At 42.6% G+C, this 27138-nt stretch overlaps 2 protein-coding genes across 5 annotated transcripts; one reads left to right on the top strand and one right to left on the bottom strand.

Moving 5' to 3' along the window:
* Positions 1 to 1070: 1070 nt before the first annotated feature.
* On the bottom strand, positions 1071 to 11711 carry scaf4a (SR-related CTD-associated factor 4a). Of its 3 annotated transcripts, none has more exons than XM_068599972.1 (19): positions 11515 to 11711; positions 10074 to 10157; positions 9916 to 9960; positions 9662 to 9823; positions 9356 to 9488; positions 8844 to 8980; positions 8451 to 8717; positions 8014 to 8093; positions 7814 to 7889; positions 7336 to 7509; positions 7095 to 7168; positions 6774 to 6958; positions 6493 to 6593; positions 6259 to 6372; positions 6002 to 6158; positions 5667 to 5794; positions 4810 to 4963; positions 3897 to 4022; positions 1071 to 3696 (listed from the first exon to the last, which is right to left on the bottom strand). In XM_068599972.1, the coding sequence occupies exons 1-19, from the start codon at positions 11542 to 11544 to the stop codon at positions 2552 to 2554; spliced, it is 3372 nt and encodes a 1123-aa protein (XP_068456073.1). In that variant the 5' UTR covers positions 11545 to 11711; the 3' UTR covers positions 1071 to 2551. The 3 variants fall into 3 exon arrangements, with proteins under 3 accessions (XP_068456073.1, XP_068456074.1, XP_068456075.1); XM_068599973.1 differs by having other exon boundaries at positions 8457 to 8717; XM_068599974.1 differs by lacking the exon at positions 7336 to 7509.
* hunk (hormonally up-regulated Neu-associated kinase) lies at positions 11341 to 23700 on the top strand. Of its 2 annotated transcripts, none has more exons than XM_068599977.1 (9): positions 11341 to 11858; positions 16927 to 17219; positions 17904 to 17959; positions 18394 to 18529; positions 18643 to 18770; positions 19764 to 19890; positions 20011 to 20179; positions 20370 to 20532; positions 21387 to 23698. In XM_068599977.1, exons 2-9 carry the CDS (start codon positions 17014 to 17016, stop codon positions 22139 to 22141), a joined length of 1740 nt encoding a protein of 579 aa, XP_068456078.1. In that variant the 5' UTR covers positions 11341 to 11858; positions 16927 to 17013; the 3' UTR covers positions 22142 to 23698. The 2 variants fall into 2 exon arrangements, with proteins under 2 accessions (XP_068456078.1, XP_068456076.1); XM_068599975.1 differs by lacking the exon at positions 11341 to 11858 and adding an exon at positions 13527 to 14057 and having other exon boundaries at positions 21387 to 23700.
* The last annotated feature ends 3438 nt before the right edge of the window (positions 23701 to 27138 follow it).

The raw sequence follows: 27138 nt of genomic DNA, 5'->3' as shown, positions 1-27138 counted from the left end.
AACATTGTGACGAAAGTTGTGTTAACATTAAAGCTGTATTTGCTGCACTTAGGTGGACCTCCAGGAGCGTCACAATATTGAGCCCTATTAATTAAAATAATGATAAATCTTTGTTGTTTTGCTTTTGCATGACTAGGAAAAAGGTCAACCTGTACACATTAGTTGGATTACTCCGAAAGGTCAGTTAAATCAGGCCTGTGACATTTAAACAGACCATTATGTGTAGCATCAAAGAAGGAAGGAATATCATTTGGTACAAAAATAGTTTAATAAAAACAATTTCCTCTGGCTGAAATATTGGAGACTTTTATGTCCATGTCTTTTGTGTTATTAACAAATCATAGAAACATCTGTCAACTTTCAAACCATTAGGAATTAAAAAATGTTAAAGCAAGAGGCCTCTGTTGTTCCTTCCAAGTCAATCTCCTTCTCCAAGATAAACGACTCACATTTCATAAACAACAAATACAATTACACCTTTGAATCGTCAGTGATACAAGCATATTTACAGCAGTGTGTCCTAAGCCACTCTCTTCGTTTCATCGCCTTAGTTTTGCACTCTGTGCTGAAAGTAACTAAGAACCAGAGTTGGACTTGGAGAATGGGCTTCAAATGTGAACAACTTCAGGTACAGCATATCTGGAGTGAAAGAGACACTACGTTTAAAAGCTGTGGTCATCAAACACAGAATTCCGCCACAGGTCACCATTTTGTATCTTCTTATGACCGAATATATATATATATATATATATATATATATATATATATATATATATATATATATATATATATATATATATATATATCAGTATTCGACTGGGGCACACAAGACAAATTGGAAGGCTTTTTTGACAGGATGCCCCAATTTTTCATACACATGGGAGAAAAAAAAGACCAACATAAACATTGAGCTCATCCAGTATGCTGCTAACTTGTGTAAACACAATGCTCAGCCAGCTGGCCCCTGAATTTTTACACGTGCAATATTTTTAAAATAATCCCGATAACCTGTAATTTATTCTTTAACTGTAAAACAATGTGTGTGTGCATATATATATATATATATATATATATATATATATATATATATATATATACATATATATATACACACACACACACATACACATGGTGTGAAATTTAAAAAGCTGAAGACGCATATCCTAGGATTTCCAATGAAATTTTACTTCCATTACTCCATTTACGCAGTTTGTCTTGTTTTAAATTTGCAAATGGCTCTTTCTTATTTTTGCCTACCAATATCTATGTATAGATTATTGAAACTTCTGAAACAAAGCCCACTTATAACATCCAATTTAACTTTACATCTTTACATTTTCCAGGGGAGATGTATCATGATGACCCGAATGTATCTAGTTTACCTCAAGGGACATCTGCATAAGTACTGTATGATCCAAGAATTTGAAGAATTCTTGATTCCCTAAATCTGAAAATGATACATGTTCGGGTGAAATTCCTGTTATTAGTCAAATATGACTACTGAGTTTGATTCCAATACTTCTGGTAAAGTATAAAAAAACATGTATTGAGAGTGTTTTTTCTTTCTTTTGAAGGACCTTGCAAATTTGCCTGTAAATGTGCACTAAGTGGCTGGTAGAATGAATACAATACTTTATTCCGCCTGAAATAAAATGTTTCAAGAGGATGAAATGTGGGGACATAATCAATAGGTGAGCCTGACAATGTGTGTGAGCAAAGTAGCAAGCCTGCTTCTCAATGTAATTTACCTCTGCAGGTCTTCCCCAATGTGTACTCTCCCCTCCAATTCAAACACTTCAAATTTACGTGATTGGATTTTTAAGGCCACGATAGTCCTTTCAATGCTGTGCATAACTGGCTGTTATCTTCAATAAGGAGCAGACATGAAACACAAGATGAGATGAAAACAACAAAGAAAAGTAAATGGTGCCTGTATTATTAAAACAGTTGTTTGAGAAGAAGATATTCAGTGTTTGACATGACATTTTGGCAGGTTTTTAAAAAAAGTTTTAAAATAAAAGTATTCACTTTGTTGAGGAGTGCCTGCTATCACACAGATAAGGCGAAGTAAAAAATACATTTTTGTCATAGAAGTTATTTGTTTACTCTGTCTGCAAACCAACTTGAGTAAAAACATAAAAGCTAAGCTCAAATGAACCTAAAATGGACAGAGCCATGATAACATGCAAGCCCTCTGTTCATTCTTTCATCTTATAGGAAAAAAACAGTTGACAGCCAATATTTACCTACAGAAATTTTACCAAACAGATCTTCATGTGTTTCCAGGAGCAGACGTAAAGCCAAATTTGACAATAAGCAAGTCGGTCTGAAAACAACCATTTTACATGTTTGAAACACGTGTGGGAGATGTTTGTTTTTAAGATGCGTTACTGCCCAAAAACTGTCAATCACCAACTGGCAAACTGTGACGTACTAGAATTATTATTCCAGGAGTTGAGGCTGACTATCATTGTGAAAAACACCTTAAAAAAAGAAAGAAATTCATTCAGTGGTTCACATCAGTCTCAGACTGAAGGAGCAGTGAGCCAGTCTATGATGCTGCTTCCTGTTTTGTTTCTGTGGGCTCACTTTGAGCTGAGGGTGAGGGCATTTGCTCTCCTGCAGCGATCGTTATCTCTGGAGACGGAGCTAAAAGTTCAGACTCAGACTTTTTTTCAGAAGCCTCCACACCTGGTTCCTTACTGGTTTCCATAGTTGTTACAACAGGAGTCACAGGAGTTTGATCTGTTTCATTAGGGGTCCGAAGTTTTTCTATGTTTTCCAGTTCAGCCAATCGATCATCCCTGTCCCAACGCGTGGTCCTCTCTCGCCTCTCTGACCGCCTTGGCCTGTCCCCTTCTTTTCCTTCAGCTCCTTTGCCTCGACTCCCTCCTTCTACCTTTCCCCTTTCGACTCCCTCCCCCCTCACCCGATCCCTATCCCCATCATCACTCCTCCCGCGTTCCCTGTCACCGTCCAGGCTGTTTCGCCTTTCCCTCCAGTCACGCCTCTCTCTGTCTCGATCGCAATCTCTGTCTCTGTCCCGATCTCTGTCTCTCTCCCATGCTCCTCCACGGGGACCTCCTCTATCTTCCTGCCAGCCTCCGAGTCTGTCTCTACCATCCATCCTATCCCCACCTCCTCCCCTCCCTCCATCACCAAATGGACGCCTTCCACCTCCAAAACCTCGATCCCTCTCTCTATCCCTGTCTCGATCCCAGTCCCTGTCCCTCTCTGGCTCTCTGTCCCTGAATACGGGCCTGTCTCCCCTGAATGGTCTGCCCTCCATTTCTTCTGGCCCCTCCTGGCCCCGAGGCCCGTCCAGGCCTCGAGGCCCTCCTGGTCTGATAAAAGGTGGAGGACCTTGAGGAGGAGGACCCTGCCCATGCGGAGGGAAAGGAGCCCTCATATTGTGGGGAGATATCATTCCAAAGCCTCCTTTAAGTGGAGGGGGGTCATGGTGCATCATTTGAGGATGTGGGGCTCTGCCAATCATCGGTGGGAGCATAGGTGGCATGTTGGGGTGAGGGGGCCGTGGCCCGAGGGGTGGAGGGAAACGCTGCATGTGTGGTGGTACCGGAGGACGCTGGAGTGGGATTATTCCGGGTCGTGCGCCAAGCAGACCACCAGAAGGGGGCTGGATGTTTCCAGGAGGAGCACCGGGGAGGGAACCTGGAGGTCCACCTAACTGGTTACCTGATGGGGAAAAAATACAAAATACACCTTTAACGTTAACCCAACAATAGTACCAATTTTGGAAGCATAAACTAACAAATGCCTGGTGATGTATGTACACTATTGCTGTATAATTACTTGTTTATCTATATGTCATTCAAATGTTTGTCAATCAACCAATGGAGGGATTGAGAACTATATTGTATCTAATCCAGACTGACCCATATGTCCCATCTGGTTGTTGAAGATGTTAGGACCCTCCAGGACTTCGCCATTCGGCGAGTCTTCCACTCCACCTTTGGAGTGAGGTGGGGGACCAAGAGGCATGGCACCTGGTGGCGGGAAACCTGGGAGAGGAGTGGGAGAAAAGAGTTGTGCTGTGTTCACACCAAATGTGTCGCGAATATTCACAACGCGTTACTCGCGCCTTAACAGGAGGTTGGCTTATCTGCATAAAACCAGTTACCGTTCCTGCCATCCACCACGGAAATAACCACTAGTTCTGCTTTATACTTGTGTAAATTCCACATATGTCGGAACATCAAACTCCATCATGTCTGGGTTAATGATAGTAGTGAGACTAAAGGTGGACCAGCAGCAGTTTGATGGAGCAACGACAGGACGGCAGTGATGACAGGCGAAGCTTTTCAACGTTGATTGGCTTACGCCACACGAAATATTCGCACTGCGCCATTCACACTGCCAGCGAAGATTTGTGTCATTCACGTCTGTGTATTGACTTTGGATGTAATCTACTCACACGTCAAATTTGCATTTGGTGTGAACGCAGCATTAGGGTTCAGTTTGTTTGGGCTGGTGTGGACTATACTGGACGATGCACCCTGAAAAGGTGTTATCTAGTAGTCCATGTGTTTTTTGTAGTAACTTATTAAAAAAGTAAGTAAAATTATGAATACGTTTTACAGTATTTCAACCTTTCTGTCATTACTCTTGTGATTACTTCATCATGGACTCCTTATGACACAAACGGACACAAAAGTAGATCAACAAACACATAACGAGCAGTTGCATGTCATTCTTTCTGATAAACATTTGTCTAAAAAAAAGACACCGAAAGAAAGGCAGTGAGAAATTGATTTGAAATTGTTCCATGGCAGTTGAAGGAAGTGCTACCTGGAGGCATCTGCATGGGGTTGAAGCCAGGTCGGATGAAAGGAGGAGGCGGCATGCCTGGAGGGAAGGAAGGCGGAGGCATGCCCATGGGACCAGGAAAACCAGGAGGCTGGAGCGAACCCACACCAACCATTGGTGGCTGCATTGGAGGAACCTAAGAACATTTACAGGGATTTACTAAAGATTTTAAATAAGAACGTTATTTATTTTACTCCCCAGGGACACTAAAGAAACACAGCGAGCAAAAGGAACTTCAGACAACAACCATTAAAGTGATCTTTTCACAGGTACCATGTTTATTTCAACGTAAGTATGGATCAGGTTACACAAACTTGTCATACTACTTAATATGTTGCCCCCATACTTATACTTCCGGGGTGTGGAAGAAAATATGAATGCACTTGAATATCTCAATGTGTTTTGTGGTACTGTGACAATTCTAAAAAAATACTTAATTTAATATTTACATGCATAACAAACAGTGGCTCAGATTGCACAAAAGGTAGTGCTATGATGTTAGATGTTACATTGACAGCAAATGCAAAGTGTTTTTACTCAGGTTTTATGAAAGAGGTGTGTTACTATTTTATTGCAATAAAACGACTTGCTTACAGAATCGCAATATATTGATTTGTAACACCTGACGATCTGTATCGTATCGCCACATTCTTGCCAACATACAGCTCAACCATACACACATTTGCATAGATCCCTGAAAAAAGCAGGTACAAACTCTCAATCAGTCATTTTCAGAACGCTATCTTATTATTTGTGTATTCTATAACTGTGATAAATCATCATATATAAAAATTAACAGACATTTATACTGGTAACATCTTACAGTTGTTGTTGTTTACCTGTGGGGGAAGAGCAACAACAGCAGCCAGCTGTAACCCTTGTGCTTCTTCAGGCTGCTGCAGCTCTGAACGGCCGTTGTGGTTGAGTTCCTCCTGAAGGCCAAGAGTCTTCCTCACGCCAATCCACTCTGGAAAACACAGACAACATACAGACAGGTTAAAAAGCAAACTAGTATATAATAATAGATCAATAATACACTTGTTTAGTTTACATATGTCCATAATAGCATTTTGAGCAAATGCTTACTCACTGAACTGAGTAATGGGCATCCCATATCTCTTATGTTTTGTTTGTATAATTTCCTAATGTTCATGTGCCAGTCAAGACTTTTTACCTGGTGATAGAGTGTCTCCATCCAGGACACCACCTTCTTTGAGCTCCTCCACCTGAGCCTCTCTGATTTTAGACCAAGGTATGTAGGTGACACCGAGCTCCACGTCCCAGTACTGTTTAAAGTCAGGCTTTATGCCTTTGTTTAAAGCCCAAGCAATCTAGTAAGAAATAAACAAAAACAAATCTTAATTCCAGAGACATTTCTCAGTTTTCTCTTTGATTTGCTTTACTAAGCAGCAGCCTGCGTTGCTCACTCACCTTGATAGATTTCTGGTTCACTTTATGGGTTCCTCGACTAAGCTTCTGCAGGGCCTTGAAGGCATCTTGCCTATGTATCATGACAATATAGGCACAGCCACGTGGAGGGATCATCTTAACAAAGGGAGGAGGACAGGCAGATATATCAGGGAAATAAAATCTGTATTTTTCATCTTTGGATTGGAAAATACAAATGCCATTGTTAGATAGACATCTATACATGTCAAAACTTACATTGATGGACTCTATCTGCCCAAACTCTTCCAGTAAAGAGGCAACATCTTGCTGTTGTGTCCTCTTGTCCAACTGGCCCACCCAGAGAGTTGTACTACAAACTGTCAAGGAGACAGACAATTTAAAATGAACAGTTAGAAATGCAAAAACACAGGGAGGAAAATTATTTTTTAAAAATATCACAATAAATTTGTGAAACTACTAAAAACTGCATACAGCTAACAGTTAATTTCATGTCCATATACTTGAGTAAATACGGCCATAAATTGAGTATGACTCACTGCTTAGTGTCTCGCTCTTGGGTGCTGGAAGGCCTTTCTGCCGTCGCTCTCTCTCCTTCTCTCTCTCCTTGCGCTCCAGCGAGCGAGCGCGTGGGGAATGGTGGCGACGATCTCTGGAGCGCGAGCGCCTGTGCCTGGCTCGACGTGTGCGGGAATTAGACCGTGACCTCCTCCGCTTTGGAGACCTGGAGAAAAGAAAAAAAGACTTTGCAATGAATAGGCAGCAATAAAAAGCTTGTCCATATAAAACAAAATAAACAGTGAAAAATTATTTACAACGCTGAGACAGAACATATGTCAGACCCCATTTCTGATGCTTACCTGGAGCCTGATTGGGATCGTCGACCATGTCTGCCATCCCTTATCGATGAATGGTCCATATCAATGGACAAATCCTGACATGGTATGGAAAATGAACGATTAGGATTTGATGCAAACATTTAAATATTCATATGAAGCTGTTTTTTCAATTTGAATGCAAATGTTAAAAAAAAATACTGGCAGTTTACTTTACCAACTGAATTTAACCATAACATGCCCTGTTAGTTAGTTCTAAATCTACCTGTTGTTGCAGGGCCGCATTGTGGGGAGGGTATAGCCCTGGGAAGCCTGGGGGCCCAGAACCAGGAAGGGTCTGCCCTGGCAAAGCATGCCCCGAAGGAGGCATCATAACTGGGAAGCTTTGTCCTGGCTGTAAACCATAGGCCTGGAGCTGGCCATTTGGAGGCACAGGGCCCTAAGAAGGACAATTGGAATAAATAGTGTGTAAGGTTTTCTGAATCTAAAATGAATTTGAAAGAAAATTATATTGTACCGACAATATTTTTATATGCATTACGTATTTTGATAAAAAGGTTGCCTTCCATAAATAAGGAGCATACTGTACATAGTAAATGTATTATGTAACACAAGATAAAATTGTCGTAATAGGAAATAGTATTTAAAGGTTGAATGTAAACTTGATAAAAAAAAAAAAGAAAAAGAAATTGATGGCTGGAAATATGAGTTATTTTACAATTTGAAATGTTTGTACTTATTACCTGTTGTGAGAGGTCTTGCAACATGTTAATCATGGGTGGTTTAAAGTGCTGTTGGAAGGCTGGAGGCTGCTGCATACTGTGATGATAAAAATACCCAATTAGCTTCATAGCGTTAAGTTCATTTTTTAAAATCAATCAGAGCATCCCTTTTCTTGGCATTGCAGAGCTACTGTATAATGCACAATAAAGCCAATGCTTACAAGGAGGCATGTGATTCATCCTTCTTTGTTTCTTCTCCAACTTCTGGTTCATCATCATAGTCAAAACGGTCCAGCAATTTCTAGGAGAGAGGTAATGCAGGTAAAAAGTGAAAAAAATGTTCATGTCAGGATTTATACACATTTTGACCAATGGAATTCCATGACGTGACCAAACATTTTGTGAAATCTTGCTGTTTACATGAAAGTCAGAAAATGTAGTAGAATTCCAAAACATACAGTACACCTTAAATTACACAAATTAATGAGGGAATGAATGACATCAACATATGATTTTATGGAAGAGCTTGTACAGCCTAAGATTACTCATACTCAAAGCACTGTCCTACAAAGTATCTAAACAGTGCCTGACCTCTGCAATGTTATTGTAAGCATAATATATTAAGCTGTTGATGGCATATGCTAATACAAAAACGCACTTCCACCTTGTCAAAGGCTGTCTTCTGCTGGGCGGCTTGAGCAGCTTGAGCGGCTTGAGCAGCTTGAGCAGCTTGAGCGGCTTGAGCAGCTTGAGCGGCTTGGGCGGCTTGGGCGGCTTGGGCGGCTTGGCGGAGCAGTGACGGGTGCGGGTCGACCATGGCCAGGCCAGGGGTAACGTTTTGGGTTTGACTCGTATGAATCGGAGGCTGAGTGTTGGTGTCAGGCTTCTCAGGCTGCTGCTGGAAGTTCTGGAGCATCTGTTGAAGCTAAAATGCCGATGAAAGAAGAGGTATTATTAGTGAGGGTCTAAGAGATGTGCCGGCAAAGATAATACAAGCTAAATTACTGGTCAAAGCTAAAACCATTATGCTCTGGTACACAAACGCACACACCTGCTGACCCTGCGTGGACTGGAAGAGCTGCGCCACAGCAGCAAAGGCATCAGAGTTTTGCAGCTGTGCAGTGGATGGCATGGTGGAGTTTGCCGTTACCCCAGTAAGTGGCTCTTTGGCTGGAGGTGGGGAAGAACCTGAGGGGAGAGACTCAGAATGAACATGTGTATCGGGAGTCACACAGATGCCTTCAAATGGCAGAATACTGATACTTAAGCAGATCAGTATTAAATTGTTATCAGCTCCAAAAGAATGTTTCTTGTCATTCTGGTGCACCATAGGGTTGCACAGCAAAATGAGACTTGTGGTAGCACACAAGAAAAAACAATAACAAAATCATGCAATATAATAATATTATGCATTATCGCCTTTAAAAAGGAGATTTACAAAGATCTCCATTTAGCAAACATAGATTATTTTTACTAGTGAGAAGGTACGAACTTGTGCTGATGAAAAAAAACTGAACAATTTATTTCACGTAATCACAGCTCATGTGTACAAACACAAATTACCTGGGTCATCGGAGCCTGCGTAAGTTGCAGCAGTACTGCTAGAGCCAGCTGCCATGTCCAGCAGGGGCTGTATAACCTCAATCTTGAACACGCCATTCTTCTGCCACAGGTTCAACACCCGCACGATCTTACTCTACAAAGAAAAAGAAAAAAGCAAGGACACAGGTGAAGGACAAGGAATGACAGGAAGCTGAGTTAGGTCAGGATTTATCATTACAGGGAGCAAAGTCCTTCAATTCCAAGTTGGTACTATTTGGTACTACAACACTACAGTCCACAATGTTCACCATGTCTTCATGCGCTTACCCTGTCCTCTATTGGGCAAAGGCAAAGGTTCTCAAAGGTTCCAGTAATATTTTTGGTGAACCTTGGGCCAAACACGTCCTTGTCTGACCCAAATTGGTGTCTGGACTGCCGAACAATGGAATCCACCACATACAGGCCCGCTACCTTGTACTCAGGTTTACACTAAAAAGAGTTGAGAGTGAAAACAGACATTGAGTTATTCATGTTTGATGAGAAGGAAATGGGTGATAACTGAATTTAGACAGGCGTCTCACCTTTTTGACAAACTTTTCCACAATCTGGACGACATGTTTGTAGAGCTGAGAAAGAGAGAAGCAAGTGAGCATGTTATCGTCAAGATAGCGACTCGGAAATAAAAGGTTATAGCACAGAGAAGTAACTTAAAATTAAGGAATACCAAACTATTTCTTACTTTCATAGCTTTGATGGCCGATTTGGTGATGGAAATCATCTTTGCCCGAGAGATTGGGGGCTTGGAGTCTATTAATGAGAATAACTACAGACAGAGAAGACAATAGATGAGTAAGAAGGGGAGAGGTAAGAAAGAAAAAGCAACACAGAGAGGAAAGGGCTTCAGGAGTTTCCGAGGTGATGATATGACATTTCTACTCTATTGCTTTTCATTTCTAAACCTTTGTCATCCCACACATTTTCAGGATACTTGAATGTTTTGTGAAAACAAGTTGCAGAATTTAACCTGATAATATAAGCTTTAGTTGATCCTAACCACTTAATACTTATATATAGACGATAGCATGTGATGTGGTCAACACACAGCAGCACCACTCACATTAAATAGAATGATAAGATACAGTACGTTGCAAAGAAATTATAAATACACTCCCCATGATTGACAGGGATCTGTTTGTAGGGAAACTAAAGCATCTTCGTAGCTGTGTGGTGCAATAGGTTATTGATTTGTTAATTCTGCACAAACATAACAGGTCTAGTTTTTGGGAGAATCTCATCTATACAATACTGAAATACATGTTTGCTCTTATCATATGCGTGTGAAGTATGTGCACTGACATATTTGTCATATGTACATTATATTATGGATATCCATAAGCAACCAAGGCTTTCTCTGTTTGTGCCAGACAGAAAATACAAAAACATGCTTCAAGTAGCATCAGAAATAGCTCAAATGGTTTATTATGATTTGCTGCAACAAACAAATTCTGGGACCAGCTAGTTGTGAAAGAGGTTCGTTTATGTTTACCACTCAGCTAGCCTAGCCACACGAACTGTGTCGTTCAATAATTAAGAATACAAATCAGCAGAAACGAAACGAACCAAACACACGAATGGATGACTTGACCTGACTTTTGACTATGCTAGCATCAAGTATCAGTCCTCAGGCCTTACAGACACTTAGCCTGGCGTCTTCTAAACGGACACAGGCACAGCGCACATCACAGAAGCAAGTGAAGATATGTTGGTTGCAAGCGGTGACAACAATTACACGATAGTGTGTTTGCCGGGAGCACTGCCTGCAACACGACTGTTAGGAACCATGCTCTCTCACATGCTAACGTAAACGTTGGTTTTACGAACTTTGCGCAAGGTTAACGTTACTAGAACCAATGTGGAACAACTACCGTTGCGTTAGCTCACTACTTAGCATGCGTTCCTATAATTGGCTCCAGTGTCAGCGTGAATTGCGCTGCAAGTGCATCCACAGCGCAAACGCTAACTCAGTTCGCCTTAAAGCCAGGGACGATGGACAAGTCCAGCTAGCTCGCCGAGCAGGCCCGCTGGTCAGTCCGGCAGAGCTAGCTCCACAGCAACAGGACCAGCGCCGCGCCAGACTCGGTGACTTCGGGGTCTCGGCGAGCTCCCCGAGGGCAGCTCACCTCGTGGTTAAAGGCGTTGACGGCATCCATGTTTGCCCGACGCTTTCGAGTCTTCCTCCTAAGTCTCAATTCCCGTCTAAAAGCGACGTTTATTCAAGGAAGGGTCGGTACAACATGTCCGCTCCCGGTGGCTAACGACAGTTAGCCTAGCATCGGTAGCTCTTGGGTCGGCGGGCAAAGCATGATGGGATTCAGAAGTGTTGTTCTGGACTGTGGCCGCTTGGTGGCGGAGCGCTTCAAAGGTTGAGAACATGGGACACGGGCCCATCATCAGGGCCCCTGGACAACAATGAGCCTCCATTGCTCTGTGCATTGTGTCCTTTAGGTGCAGATCATCAGGTCAGGTAAAGTGCAAACTCAGCAGACGTTCACGTTCACAATGCCAAAGTACTACAAGACCTCAGGCTAAACCATGGAACCAAGCGGAAGACATTTAACTTTACTTGTATGACTCTGGTACACCATCACAATCTACCTTTTAAAGTATCACGTTAAAAAGTTAGGGAGTATTGGTGAAATAATCACTTATTTTATTGTATTTACAGGGCTGTTATGCTTCTCAAATTAAAATCATGGCAAGTGCAACTTTTGTATTAGAAAGCTACGTTTAATTGAAAAATAATTAGCTCCAAATCATCAACTAATCCCGTCACAAGACTGCTGTGTTTCCCACTTGAACATATCACCTTTATGGGTTTGATCATTGTTCTACTGGATATTGTTAAATTACAAGGATTAATAGGCTTCATAAATCATAACTTGTTAAGAATGAATGGCATTGAAGTGTGGACAAGCTCAGCAAGAGGCAGACTCACTCATAAGGACAGACTGTGTGTTCTTGTAGTACATAATTACTCCAATAGGTGGTGGTATACTTATACTTTTGGTTCCATGTCTGGGTGTCTGGTTTGTTGTCTAGAAAGCATGGTCCAGTAGGCAAGTCAAATTGTGCAGGTGTATTTGTCTCACCCCTTCTACTAATCTATACAAGGAGTGAACAAAACAGAGATATACAAATAAATCTGATGCAGTAACACCACAAACTGCAGCCTTACAAAATACCACAGAGTTTGATCAACACGTCTCTGGCAGAGACTCAAACATAAACAAACATGTGTTTCTGTTATTTGGTTCTCTCATTGTAGGAAAACACATGATATAATCATATTAAGTCGGATTGACCTGAGCTGAAGACAAGGAAAAGAAGGAAACATATTTCTCAAAATGTTGCCCCTCCCTGCAGGTGTCCTTATCTGAGTGATCAACATCATGTTAATTATGCCAGTGGACACCTCAATGAGCGAGCAGCCAAACGCTTCTTTGTTTGCTGCTGGTCTAGTACTTGTTGGCAGCACTCCAAGTTCAGCAATAACACAATATGAAGCATCTTATATGATTGACCATTTTCCATGTTTGTGATCATGTAATACCTATGCGCACCTTTATGCCAGTGTTATTCATTTAGGTCTGCACAGGGTGTGAACACCTGAATCATTTACGTGCGATTATGACAATACAAATATCACAAAGACAGTCAGAAACCATGCGAAAAATAATTAAAATAATAAGCAAATAGTTGTCGCGGCAGTGCTTGTGTGCCTCCTGTAAACATGCTCTTTGTTCCCATGCCGCTTTGCAGCCCGCGCGCACCACGCGGAGCGGCGGGCAGCGGTGCCGGGTCGAGTTGTCCCCTTGTTCTCACATGTGCTCCGCCCGCCTCTGCTGATTGGACTGAAATTTACCCCGACTGCGTGTGTGTGTGTGTGTGTGTGTGTGTGTGTGTGTGTGTGTGTGTGTGTGTGTGTGTGTGTGTGTGTGTGCGTGCGTGCGCGTGTGCGTGTGTTTCTTTCACCCTCATACTAAGAAACGCCCACCCATATGACCGGTAAAGTCAGTTCAAACTGAAAAACACGCTGCCTGCGCGCAGACTATTCAGGAGACGTTCATGTGTGGAGCAGGGGAGTTGAGTAACAGCCTGTACCTCTTGACTGAGCGACACCTGTGTTTTTTTTTGAAGACAGGTTGCGTCAGTTTACAACTTTCCATGATTGAGTCAGATTTGTTTTTATCTGCGTCGTTTTAATCTAAGCTGATACACTAATCGAGACGTGTCTCGGAATCTGCTGAGTGCGCTCACTGGATGCTTTGGCCGAACAGGTGGCGCGAGCTCCCGGTTGTCTTAATTTGTTATTAAGGGCAAGACGCAGGCACGTTAAGCATTTAAAACCCGCCTTCAAGGTGGGAGAGGGACGAGCTGCGTAATTTTCTCCCTCGTTAAAAACGGGCCACCGGACAAGGGAGCTGTGATGCCCGTTGCAGACAGCGACATGGTAGTCGACAACAGCCACGGCTTGTATGAGGGTAAAACCCCAAATAGTGCCGGGAATGACAGCATCCTCCCGGCCTCATGCAGTCCTGCGGCGGAAATCCTGAAAACCTTTTACCACACCAAACGGGTCGGGAACTATCTGATCGGGAGGAAGCTGGGAGAAGGATCGTTCGCCAAAGTTAGAGAAGGTCTCCATGCCATGACTGGGGAAAAGGTAAGACTGAAAGTGGAAATGCAACAGTGTTTGGTTGAACTGTTTAATATGTTTTGTATTGTATTATATATTTGTGTTTTCCTTGACTGTATTATTATTTATAATACTATAATCATCATTAACGTGTGGGTGATGGAATACATCCCATATCCAAGTTAAAGTTAATATAGTCTTTTCTTTAGTTTATTTCATCCACTCCCAAAATAAAACTTTTGAAGAAATAAACATTGTTTTTCTTCTAGAAAACAATGTGAGTTTGTTCTGACTGCAATAGCCGATAATATTTCAGATTGTGAGTGCAGCATTGGTAATAGTTAAAGGGGTTTCACAGTTCATTTCAGTGGCCAGTGTCACTTGGCTCAGGCATGTCATCCAGGCAGTCCTCATCACCTGTTAGAAATGACAGCTTAGCCGTACGTTGTGCTTTTTTCTGCATCTTCCTAGTTCCAGTTGTTAGCTTTCTCAGAGAAAGTGAGGAGCCCTGTTTGCAATGGGAGGCTTTGTTAATGAGCTCATGCTGCACCACCAGCTGTTGAACTCAGCCATATGCACAGCATGGCTTGTTTTCTAGCCAGTGACAATATTTACTTTGTGTGTGTGTGTGTGTGTGTGTGTGTGTGTGTGTGTGTGTGTGTGTGTGTGTGTGTGTGTGTGACAGAGAGACAGATAGCGGCCCATCTTTCCCCTCACATGTGTGGGATAACTGGGTGTTTACTCTTTTCCTGAACCTCTTCTTTGTCTGCTGCTGGTGGTGATCTCACCGCTGTGGGCGCGCAAGCCTGCGATAGGTACAGAGAGGAAAATTGTTCGGCCTATGAGAAAGCGGAGCTGCTACTTGCATATGAAATCATGCGGTTGATAAATGGGCCTCAGCCTCATTAGGATTCTGCCAGCACAGGGCTTTGATATGGGCCACCATTGGCCACTGGTTGCCTTTGTCTCTACAGGCTGTCATGAAGGGCAGCCAAGACATTTACATATTGGAAAACAAGTACCCCCTTTTCCTTAAGTGTCCCTACATGTAGACCCAGGTCTGTTTTGTAAATGTGTACAACCAAATTTGTGCCCCCCGAGATTCATATTTAACATAATAAAGCATATAAAATATCAGCTTATCCTGTGGGCCCCCACCTCCAATTCTGTTTCGGCAAGGAGAAACGAAAGCGCTCCTTTCCTCTCCCTTCCCTCACGCTCTTTGTTGAGGATGATGCAAACGCTGGCAATCACACAACTGAGCACAGCACATGCTCTCCCTCTCTTTACGCTCTCTCTCTCTCTCTCTCTCATTCAGGGTCCAGCAGGCTCTAGGAGGGAGCGGAGGGCAGTGAGTTTATTCAAGCAAAAGGATAGTCGGGGGGGGGGTGTTAGGAAATACAGTACAGGAGGACTCCCAGATCCCGTTTTAGCATCACTAGAAAGTCTGTTTGGAGGGTTGAGAGACTGTGTTTGTTTGCTTACAGGCATATGAACGTGAGGGGAGAGGAGAGATGGAGCTGTCATGGTCAGGGGGCCTGGGAGGTCGCATGCATGTGTTTTTGATGTCTGTAACCCACTTTCCCCTCCATACTCCCCCACTTCCCCCCTTTTCTGTCTGAGGGGCGCCTGATAAACAACTGAATCCCCAAGAAGCCCCCTGGCTGGGCACACCCCTCCCCCTCTATATCCCCCCCCTCTACATATAGACTAGCCTACTGTAAATACAGTGCCCCACCCCCCATACGTACCCTCCACCCCTTCTCTTTTCCACATTGCCTGGCGTAAACACGGACATCTATAACTGTAGTGTGACAGCTCAACACACACACACACACACACACACACACACACACACACACACACACACACACACACACACACACACACACACACACACACACACACACACACACAGGCAGGTTTAATTAGCAGCAGTAAAAAGGTTTTTAGAGGTGAATCAATTATCAGAGATGAAAGGACGAAAGTATAAAATAAAGATAAGCTGAAGGACAGAAGAAAGAGAAGACACACACACAACCACTTTGGCCCTCACCATTTCATTAATGGATATGGTGATGAGTTTTTCCGGTCATACCTTTCCATGTCTGTGGGCTCTCCTTGAGATGATTTGCTGTGTATGATAGCCGTGCTCTTGAACTCAGTCTAGACGGGGCACAAGGAGAAACGGGCAACGGATGAAATAGAGTAGATGGGTACGTTATTGAATGTAATTAGCTGAAGAGGGAGGTGTTTGTCATAAAGGACATGTTCTGTGGCTTTTATGAGGAGACTGCAAGTTTATTCTGCAATGACACAATGAGGGCGGAGGAACATAGAAAGAAGAAAGAACATTTGTGAATCCGTTGTCCTCAGACGGTTGAATCGGCATCAGAGAATGAATCCTTCTTCATTCTTCCTCAGCCTCCTCTCGACATTTGTTGCCCTTTCTTATGTGTGTTTAGCTGCGACTAAACTGTGTTACAGATAGGGGAATATCAACTGTCCATTTGGCCTTGGCGCCTTCTCAGCAGAACATTTGCCTTTCCCTGACTTTATGATGGTTCAGTAACCCCTCCAACTCACACACACACATACATACCTCCCCCCAGCAGCCTCGGGGCCCTATAGCGCCTGGGTGCCCCACTTTGGGAGCAGCTGTGAGGGAGAGGTCAGTGTCGAGTTGTATACCCTGCAATGGAGACTGAGCAGCTTGTCACCTGTTACACTACAACTCTCTGAAACCCTCTCTCTAACACACGGCAGTACAATCAGTGCTCTCTTGTGTATAATTCACAATATCATATGGAGCAAGAGCCAAATTTCAGCTGCCAAATCAGTGCTTTGTCTACTATTAGTTCCTCATCTCTTATCTCTCTTGCTTCAATTTCTCCAGGTGGCGGTGAAGGTTATCGACAAGCGGAAGGCCAAGAAGGACTCATATGTGACCAAAAACCTGCGGAGGGAAGGCCACATCCAGCAGATGATCCGCCACCCCAACATCACGCAGCTGCTGGACATCCTGGAGACTGAGAACAGCTACTACCTGGTGATGGAGCTGTGTCCCGGCGGGAACCTCATGAACTGTATCTACGACAAGAAACGTCTGGAGGAGCGGGAGACTCAGAAATACATCCGGCAGTTGGTGCTGGCCGTTGAGCACCTGCACAGGGCAGGAGTGGTGCACAGGTAAAAAAAAGAGATAGAACTTAAAAACACACAGAGAGCCAAACACACACTGCTCTCTAATGTAGTAGAATTTGTATAAATGCCTCGGAAAATACTGATAATAGCTCAGTCCCTTTTAAAATCCGAGTCCGACGTGATCCTCTTTCTCAAAGTGCGAGTCTCTCTTATGCACATTACTGTTAATCCACAAACACATGTATTTTCAATGCTTTAAGAGGTTTCCAAGAGAGCTGCAAAGAATTTCTTAAAAGATAAAAACGATAAGAAAAAATATGTATACAACAACTGGATTTTAATGCACTCTGTAGAGACATTTCTCCCACAAAGTGTTAAATCTTATGATAAAATGTTTGATTTGATTTACTGGAGAAAAAAAAACACATGAACAGCTTCAAAATTAAATTCAGATATAAATTTCACAAAGCCCTTCCCGGGAATATTCAATTAGACCCTGGGAACTAAATTTCTATCATAGTGATGTAGATAACTGTATAACAGGATTTCTGAGACTGATGAGCGGTCTGGAGGAACACAATAGACCCCGAAAATCAGCCAGCGTGACCCACATTGGGAGGGGCATGTCTGTGTGTGTTGGTGCTTGGGGGGGTTTGACCTCTCCCGCTTGTGCATTGTGTGACTGTGATAAGTAATCGAATGTAAACACTGACACTCTTTGTCTTCCAGGGATCTGAAGATAGAAAACCTCCTGTTGGATGAGCAGAACAACATAAAGCTCATAGGTAACGCAATAGCTCTTATTTACAGTTTCTAACTCGCTTCTGTTTTTTTTTTCTTGGTCAGCGTAATGCTGCTTCTTTTAATTTCCTGTGAACACACATGTTGCAATCCCATGAACTAAATTAAATACAAAAAAAGAATAAAAGTCAAGAAATAAATAACAAAAGAAGGCCTTTGTTGCCAGTTACTCTCCAGTAATAAAAAGATGTTCTCAGTTGGAGTGGGACATGCAGAGTGTCACAGTGTCCCACATGTGGTGAAGAGCGAAGAGCAATTAAATATCCTGTTAAACCCTTTACAAGCTCTCACCATAGTGCTAATCTGCTATTCTGTTTGTGTGTGTAACGCTGTGATGGGGCCACTCGTTTAATGAGTGAGCCGAAAGGACAGTAATAAACCCAGAAAAAACACTCACCCCACCTCTGTGTCCCTTCAGATTTTGGCCTCAGTAACTGCGCGGGTATCTTGGGATACTCTGACCCATTCAGCACCCAGTGTGGAAGTCCGGCCTACGCCGCCCCAGAGCTGCTCTCCAGGAAGAAGTACGGGCCGAAGGTGGACGTCTGGTCAATGTGAGTGCACACTCTTTTTTTTCAAAATGGCATCAGTTGTTGCCAAATAGCAACTTATTTAAATCCATTTGATTATTTCACCCCGAGCTGAAGTGTGCATTTTGATCTTCCAGTGGCGTGAACATGTATGCGATGTTGACCGGGAACCTGCCGTTCACCGTGGAGCCCTTCAGTCTCCGAGCCCTGCACCAGAAGATGGTGGACAAGGAGATGAACCCTCTACCTCCCTCACTCTCCTCAGGTAAACACTGAGCGCACTTAACTCCTGTTTGATAAATTATAAATAAACAGGCGTTGCTCTATGGTGGAAGAAAGATAAATCTATCAACTCATGTGGCCTATAGATAGACTGCTCAAAGATCACTGGCATGAGTGTGGAGTCGAAATATATCTGGCGTTTAATTTATGGTTACGACTGCGCATGAGAGAAAGAATGTTGGTGATGCAAAAAATATATAATAAGCTGCTCTGTATCACTGGAATGACTGTCAGCATGTGTACGTCATCTCAGTGGAAATAATCTATTTCTGTAGAGTTCTGTAGAAAGTTCAAGACGGTTAAGCAGAGGGAAAGAAAATCCACAACATGTGAGAAGTCAAAAAGCATTACGAAAACAAGTTGTCAGAGTACAAGAAAACAAGTGCACTAACCAAACTGGAAAGTGTGTAATGATGTAACAGGTTTGTTATCAAGCGTTCCTGTTTTAACTAACTTCTGACTAACGTGCAGCAACACTAGGAAACAACAGGACGAAATGTTCTAGGAACACGTCTGTGTGTGTGTGTGTGTGTGTGTGTGTGTGTGTGTGCGCGCGTGTGCTTCGACAGCGACACGGTTATCTCAGTTGCTTTGTCTTGCCCCAATACCAGTGAGGGACGGCTTAACCCAGTTATGTAGATAACTATTAATGAAGCTAATGAAATAGACGCGTCATCTCATCTGTCTTAAGTTGTAATGGAAAGAAAGCCGATGAAAAGGATCAAGGCCGAGTTTGTCGTCAGAGGGTGTGACGGGACAAAAGGATTCTGAAACTTATACCTGTCCTTCAACTAGTCAATGGAAACAGTTGAGTGGTGGGAAATAAGGACGTATTAGTGTTCAGCGTTATAGTTCAGTGTCAACCAAGAGAGAGGTTACATTTCTGAATGAAACGTGTCTCATTAAACTATCCTCTTCATGTACTGAGTTGAGCGTCGCTGGTCACTTATGCTTATTTATATGCTCTCTTTCTCAGCTGCGATCTGCCTTCTGAAGAAGCTTCTTGAGCCGGATCCCAACAAGCGTCCCAACATCCATCAGGTGATGGCTGATTCCTGGCTGCAGCTGGCCAACAGGAACACAGGGGCACCATACCTCAACAGGTAGACTCACACACATTTACACGTTTGTATTTTCTGTCGTTATTTGTTTTGTTTGAATCCTAGACACAGTTTTAACATTAAGTTTAAAGCATCCTAAAGCATTTCACTTTCTGTGCGCAGGATTCACATTGAGGAAATAAACCATACGGTGTTGCTGCATATGACGGAGAAGATGACCTACAAGCACAGTGAGGTGCTGAGCGCCGTCCTCACCAACCGCGCCTGCCACACTCTGGCCGTCTACTTCCTCCTCAACAAGAAAATGAAGAGACTCTCGAAAGAGTACAGGGTAAGGGCTTCCTGGCTGACGCTTGCCATTCCTAAAAAAAAACAAAAAATCTGAACTCGACCTGAAGTTGTTTCTCAGTGACGCCTGAATTTAGTTTTCTGTTACGTGAGCGCAAGAATTATGAGGTGTCCAAACAGGTTTGTCTAATTCTGAGAGCTGTCGTAATGTGCTGTCTGGTCTGTCTGTTTAGGAGATGCAGTTCCAAGAAAAAAAGAAAGGAGAAAAGCAGAAAAGTGAATACTTCCAGACCCAGTGGAGGAAACACGTAGACAAGCTCACCATCCCCCCCAAGCAGACGCCCGTCTACCTGGCTATTGCCAAGGGGCCCAGCAAGGAGAAGAAACACAGAACAGGTGAGAGGTCATATAGTGCAGATTGGACAGATTTGTAAAACAAATTAATAACATAGTATATATATATATTTATTTTTGAAGTACCACTTTATTTATTCTGTCTACTTTATTTACCTTTATCCATACAGGGTAGGTTGACCGAGCAAGCATGTTCTTTACACATACTTAGTAACCCAGTCGTCCATCCATCCACTCCTCCATCCATCCATCCATCCATCCATCTGTCCGTTGTTTGTCTGTCCATCCGTCCAACCACCCATCTATCCATCTGAGAGAAAACACCCAGGATAAGTTGCCAGACAATTGTAGGGAGAACACAGCAACACTGTTAAAATGTCATCTACCTATTGGCCGTCACATGAAATGACTGAGAAAGTACAGAAGTCTGTCATTTGATATTAAACTGAATTTAATTTGAGCAACGTAGCAGCATTATCAAATGAAGAATTTGAAACTAGAGGTTGAAAGGTGGGTAGAGGCTGTCAGTCACAGCTTTTCAAGTGACAGCGAGGAACTGGGGCATTATCTCATTTGCCTATGAGTGAGAAACAAAAAGCCTGTAGGCTGTATCAAATTTAAAAATCATGTCAGGACAGGCAGTTCTAAACAAGGCTGGAGTGTTCTTGTACCTTTTACAACTGCTTGTTACATACTCGCAGATGAGTATCATGTCCTCACTGACTTGACACATAGAATCTATATAGGAAGGGCACTTAGCCACAATCTTTTCGGAGAAACTGTAGTTCTTAACCTCTGCACTGCATTGTACCTGCAGCGAGTTGAGCAAGAACTAACACTTCAAAGGTTTGTTTGACAGGATTACATAAATGTAACAGTGCTTCTCATCTCTTCAGGTCTTTTGCGTGCCATAACTGGTGGCCATCGTAATTCCCCTCTGGCACCACCGGGCACCGTCGCCTCTTCTTCCATGGAATATCTCGAGATCCAACCTCTCTTTTCCAACACCCCGAAGCAACGAAGGCGCTTGGCCACCCTACCTCAAGTCAACACAAGCCCAGAGCACAACATACCCGCCCCACCGGCACCGTCACCGATCGGCATGCATTCCTTCGGCTCCCTCTCCAAAGCCGAGCAAATTGAAGACACCCCCGCCTCGCCCTGGTACAAACTGACCAACGGGACTCTGTCCCCACCGCGCCACGTCTCCGCTTTCCAGCCTGACTCTTCGTACTTAAAGAAGGCCACCATCCCCAGTCCTCCGGTGCTCATTGTCAACCCACAGCCCAAGAAGAGCATATCTTCAGATTGGGGCGGTTCTTCCGACACCAGCGGGAGCCCTCCGAGCACGATAGGAAGCCCGCCGGGCAGCTCGGCTTTCAGCCCTCCGAAGTCCGCCTTCAGCGCCCTCAACCCCACTTCAGCATTCAGCCCTCCTTCCAGCAGCGGCAGCGGCAGCAGTGATCCCGACAGCCCGACACACCGCAGCAAGTTCCCGTCCATGGGAATCGGACAGCTCCTAAAGAAGAAGGTCCAGCTGCAGCCGTTCTCCTTCCGGCCAGAACAAGTCCTCGAGGAAGTGGTGTCGCCGCCGCCTTACCCCATGCAAACTCTTCTCTGTGCTTCAGGTGCACTCAAGACCCTCTGCTGAGGGATAAAACGAAAAAAAAGAAAAGAAAAGAAAGAAAGATAGACTGAACTCAAGGCCCAACTCAACGTTTTGTTTAAGTTGAAGAGGTCTTCCAGAGCGGCCTTTTGAACTGTCCCTTTATTGCGACTTAGACACTTTTCAAGACACACCTGATCATTTTTTAAAAAAAAAAAGAAAAAACAACCAAGAGTGTACAATATTGTATCGTATCGCTCTCATTATGTAATAAGAGGTGGTGACGCTGAGAAGATGAGATTTGAAACAGATCCCTGAGCAATGACTAAACCTTGCTGTGGCCTAGATGCAGAGTGGACATGGGGCATCATGTAATAAACACACACACGCATATAAATACACACAAAACACTGTATTATAGACTGAGTTAAGACGTATTCTCTTATGTAATATTGCTGTAACTGGTTACTAATTGATCCGCAGACTGATTCACACCAGCTAACAGATCCCAACTCTTACCCTCACCCTGATTTACATGTGTAAATGTTTTGTTCTCTGTTAAAAAAAAACTCCCTGAGATACCCACTGACTTCCAGCCAGCTGGCACTGTATCAATGCTGACTGGAGGAAGAAGCTCACTGCACTATTCTTAAAAAACCAAAACCTGTAGTAACATTGGTGTCTACCACATTTTACCTCACTGCATTATTCATACGTAGCTGTATCACGGCGGTCCATTGTGACACGCTTGTGTGGATTTCGCCACAGCGTTGCAGTAGAAGTAGGTACCTCAAGATGAGTCATGTTCTCACTTTGTAACGTCCTCACAAACCTGTCACTGATAATAACTCACAGCTGTAACTTTTTATATAAGAATGTTACATCACGACCCACAGGGAAACTGTCAAAGTCTGAGTTTTGACTCCCTCACAGCCTGTTTTGAAGAAGAAAAAAAAAGAATAAACAAAAAAAAAGAGCATCAAAAGCCTTATGAAACTTATGAACCTCACAAAAGGCAAGGTGGGAGGATCGTAACGTAACATCTCTGATAATAATTCACTTCCTTTTGTCTTAATGCTGTAGTCTGTGCAATAGTCTTACGTGTTAACTGCAATGACGAGTATTTGCCAAGAGCTCTCTGAGAGTGACGTGGAAATTGTGCTTGTAAATAACTGACTCCTGTGTGTTTTCTGTCACTTAAGCCGTTCTGTACGAAGCGATTGTAAAATGTTTGTCAAACTGACATTTTGACAAAGAAGGTTTCCATGGCAACATGAGGCTTCTCACTGTTAAGATACTGTAAAATCTCTTCCTGTCCAAATGAGAAAGTTGCATGCAATATTTCACGAGTCTGAACTGTACTGTCAACATTTGAAAAATACGTCTTTGTACCTTTTTTTCTGGTTGATACTGAGATTTGGGGACGGGGGGGTCTTTTGTAAGATTTTGTAATGGATGGTTTTCTTTGAGTGTCAAGAGATTTCTATGCTGTATAAAATATTTTAAATATTTATACTGAATCCATTATGTGTCTGTCTAGTCATTCAAATGCACCTTTATTTCCATGCGCCCTATGCAAACAGCTAATACTATATTTTATGAGCGGAACAAATATAGACTCAATACATTTAAATGACTATAATTCAAGTAATTCTGCAATAATCCCAAAAGTCGTGTTAATTTATGTACCATTTAAAACGGAGCCTGAGGCACAAAGTGTATTCCTAAATCTGCTCGGTGAGCATTTGGCTTCGGAGGGATCGCTGTTGCTTTACAACCTCAATGTGCCACTTGTCTCACATACCATATACATTTCCCACGGAAACACCTGTGGTGGGTGAAAAGAAAAAAAAAAAAGAAAGAAACACACCCTTGGAACAGCTGAAGGATCCCAAGGACTGATACAGACACGCATATTACAACCCCTCCCTCTTCACTCACTCACACACTGCAGACATTAATCTACTCAGCTGTGGCCCCCATCATAAACCTCTTTGGGTGACACCGGCCTGACGAGACAAAGAAGGGGGATCACCAAAAGCTCTGAGACAAACACCCACAAGCACGGGACGACATAAACAGGGCCGTCCGATTAAACCGGCGTGGCTAAGCTGATAAAAGCCAAGGGGCAAGAGTGGCTCAAAAATGCATTAGAAGCGGAGCCTTTTGTTTATCAAAAACAGGCAGACAGCCAGTCAAAATCCCCGGGCGGTCCGCGGAGAAAAACCATGAATACATGGCTTAACCACAGCGCTGGGCGAAAGGATAGAGGGCGACACATGTACAGGTCATACCTGTAGTGCTCAGTGCTGCTCTGGTGAAACCTGTAGTAGGTGTGTACACACACACACACACACGGACACACAAACACACACGTAATGTTAACTGACAGAATGGCGCTCTGCCAGAAAGTCCTTCTGTATGACGATTATGTTTTAAGAAACATATCTGTGCAGGGAGGGATGCTGATGGGTAATGTTAGACTTAGTAACTATTTGATTGCCACAAAGCAGAAAATGTATCATTAACAATTTTCTAAATTAATAGTTTGAGTTATTTATTTATTTATATTCTTTTTTTTTTTCTTCAAAAAGAAGATGTGCCGCTTTTATCTCTTTGATATCAATGTGAATCTTAGGTTTTAAGGTTTTGGAGAAAAAGAAGATATAAAAAACACTAGTTTTAGTTATCTCTTTGTGAAATAGTGATGAAAATGGAACAAACAAATAATGAAAATAAATTATGAAAAAGGGAAGAGTAAGAAAATGTTTGGTGCACTCGACTGTCTTTTGGAGTATTCTGATACTTGTTGATAGTTGTTTATTAAAATTTAATCTCAGGAAGCTTTAAGAAATCCAAACTGATGAGACAAAGACAAAAAATGTTGCATACCTTGACACAGATTATTTCTACGTTAATCTGTTTGTAAACAGGTCAAATTCAAGTCTGTGATAAACACCCCCGCGCCCCCCTTCCCCATCGTCACAGCAGGGGAGGGCATTAAATAGATATTTTTAATCATAACCATATTAGGGGAATATTAATATTGGGAATCCCAACTAATATGTTGTCAAAAACAATAGAAAGCAGTCTGCACGTCGGATTTCACCAGGAACGTGTTTGGGAAATTTCTGCGGATCCGCCGGATGAAAACACATGCGATGTGATTTCCTGTGCTGACAGAAAGTATTTCGACACATCCCATATTGAAGGTCTTATGGCGTGATTGTCTTTCTTCCCAATATGTATGTCAAGCCATACATGTTGACAAACTTTGTGTTGGGACTGAAACAAGAGCAGACATATGCCACACCCTGGAGCAACGGAGGCTTTCCTGCCAAATTTTGAGACACATTAAAGTGTCAATCTCTTGATTTCACTCGAGAATTAATAACCTGAGTGCCGACACTCACTAAAGGATCATCAGACACAGTTCCACTGCCCGTCTTTGACCACACAAAATAAGTATTTTAATAATAAAATCACTTTTAATGAAGCCAAACTGAACCACTTACTGTACAACAAGACTTTATTTCTGCCAATCTGTTCAGGCTTAGATCCTGATGACACTAATCTTGTTTTCAGCCCACTCCACGTCACATATATATATATATATATATATATATATATATATATATATATATATATATATATACATATATATATATATATATATATATATATATATATATATATATATATATATATATATATATATATATATACACATATATACATACATATATATATATATATATATATATATACATATATATATATATATATATATATATATATATATATATATATTATATGTACTCACACACACACGTTCACACAAGAAGGTGTCACAGGCAACAGGGCGAGCCTTTTGTGTCTGAGGAAAGCAGACGATGAACCTGCTACACACTGTTTGCCCCAGCCCACACACACACACACACACACACACACACACACACACACACACACATACACACACACACACACCCCAGGCATCCTGGTTCAGCCTCAGACCAGCGCTGCCTTCCTCAGCAGCTCTCACACAGGCAGAGGACGAGGAGAGAGTGAGAAAGGTCCCGGCAGACGCATGCCCCCACAAAGACGTGCAGAGGAAATAAACAAGCAGATGTTTCTAATGAAGTAGTAGGCTTTGAGCACTCGGGAGGGGATTTGGGTAACTCCAACGGACCAGTCTCTCTGACTGGCCGTCTCTCCTGTTTCCATCACAGACACGGACGAAGGTGATTAATGAAACGAGAAGGCTGTGGCTTATCAGAGATCTTACGCTTTCGCCCTTTGAGGAGCTGTTTGTAAAACAAAACTGGGATAAGTGTCCCAGATGCTCTTGACACCGAGATCATCCTGCACCCACTGGTTCCTGAGATTACATTTGGAAAAGTGACCTCCCAGTTGGAAGGGTTTACTAATTGACCTGGCGTCTAGTCTAGCCTGTGCGACACCAAGACGACGATGAGACCAGACTGTCTTAATTACTTTAGATCTAAAGAGAGGCTTTTGGTGAAGCATATGTCAACAACCAACCATGTGAGGAAAAACAGTGGCGATCAACAAAGTCAAAAGTTCAGTTGGGTTCTCCACACGCAGGTTATTAAATTCAAAAGAAGACGTTAAATCAAGTTTGTTTTTTCTGTAATATTTTCAAACTTAAATAAGTAGGAATAAACATGTGTACTTAATATAATCTATTAAATACAATATAGTTGAATAGTATTTACAAAAAGCATCTTATTATTTACGTATAAGCAGAGAAAATATTTGAAATAACCATATTGAAGTTTGACATAATAAAGCTATAGTGAGACCGAGTTTGTGATCTTCTGAGTTAAACGGACTTAAACTAGAAGTGAACAACTTGTGGGGTGTGGTTCTTTTGTCAGGGGAAAAAAACAAATAACATGATGGGGCGGGCGCGGGGGCAGAACATTGCAATTACACGAAAGAATCAAGCAATGCTTAAAATTGACATTATTCAAATGATGGTTGATTTTCCATCTTCTAACTCAACATCAGACACATAAACC

This window comes from Clinocottus analis, unplaced genomic scaffold, assembly GCF_023055335.1.
Source record: "Clinocottus analis isolate CAN_PGR_092001 unplaced genomic scaffold, fCliAna1.0.p SCAF_5, whole genome shotgun sequence".
NCBI classification, from domain to species: Eukaryota; Metazoa; Chordata; class Actinopteri; order Perciformes; family Cottidae; genus Clinocottus; species Clinocottus analis.
Note: the sequence above shows the minus strand (reverse complement) of the source record. Positions and strands in the feature narration are given on the sequence as shown.

Excerpts from the sequence above, each read along its gene's own strand:
- hunk (XM_068599975.1), top strand. The coding sequence starts at position 13,821 with ATGCCCGTTGCAGACAGCGACATGGTAGTCGACAACAGCCACGGCTTG. Across the intron at positions 18,771-19,763 it reads ACCTCCCTCACTCTCCTCAG|CTGCGATCTGCCTTCTGAAG; the intron begins GTAAACACTGAG and ends TCTCTTTCTCAG. Across the intron at positions 20,180-20,369 it reads GACTCTCGAAAGAGTACAGG|GAGATGCAGTTCCAAGAAAA; the intron begins GTAAGGGCTTCC and ends CTGTCTGTTTAG.
- scaf4a (XM_068599972.1), bottom strand. The coding sequence starts at position 11,544 with ATGGATGCCGTCAACGCCTTTAACCACGAG. Across the intron at positions 8,094-8,450 it reads CAGCCTTTGACAAGGTGGAA|AAATTGCTGGACCGTTTTGA; the intron begins GTGCGTTTTTGT and ends CCTCTCTCCTAG. Across the intron at positions 4,964-5,666 it reads TTGTTGCTCTTCCCCCACAG|GTTCCTCCAATGCAGCCACC; the intron begins GTAAACAACAAC and ends AAATGTTCTTAG.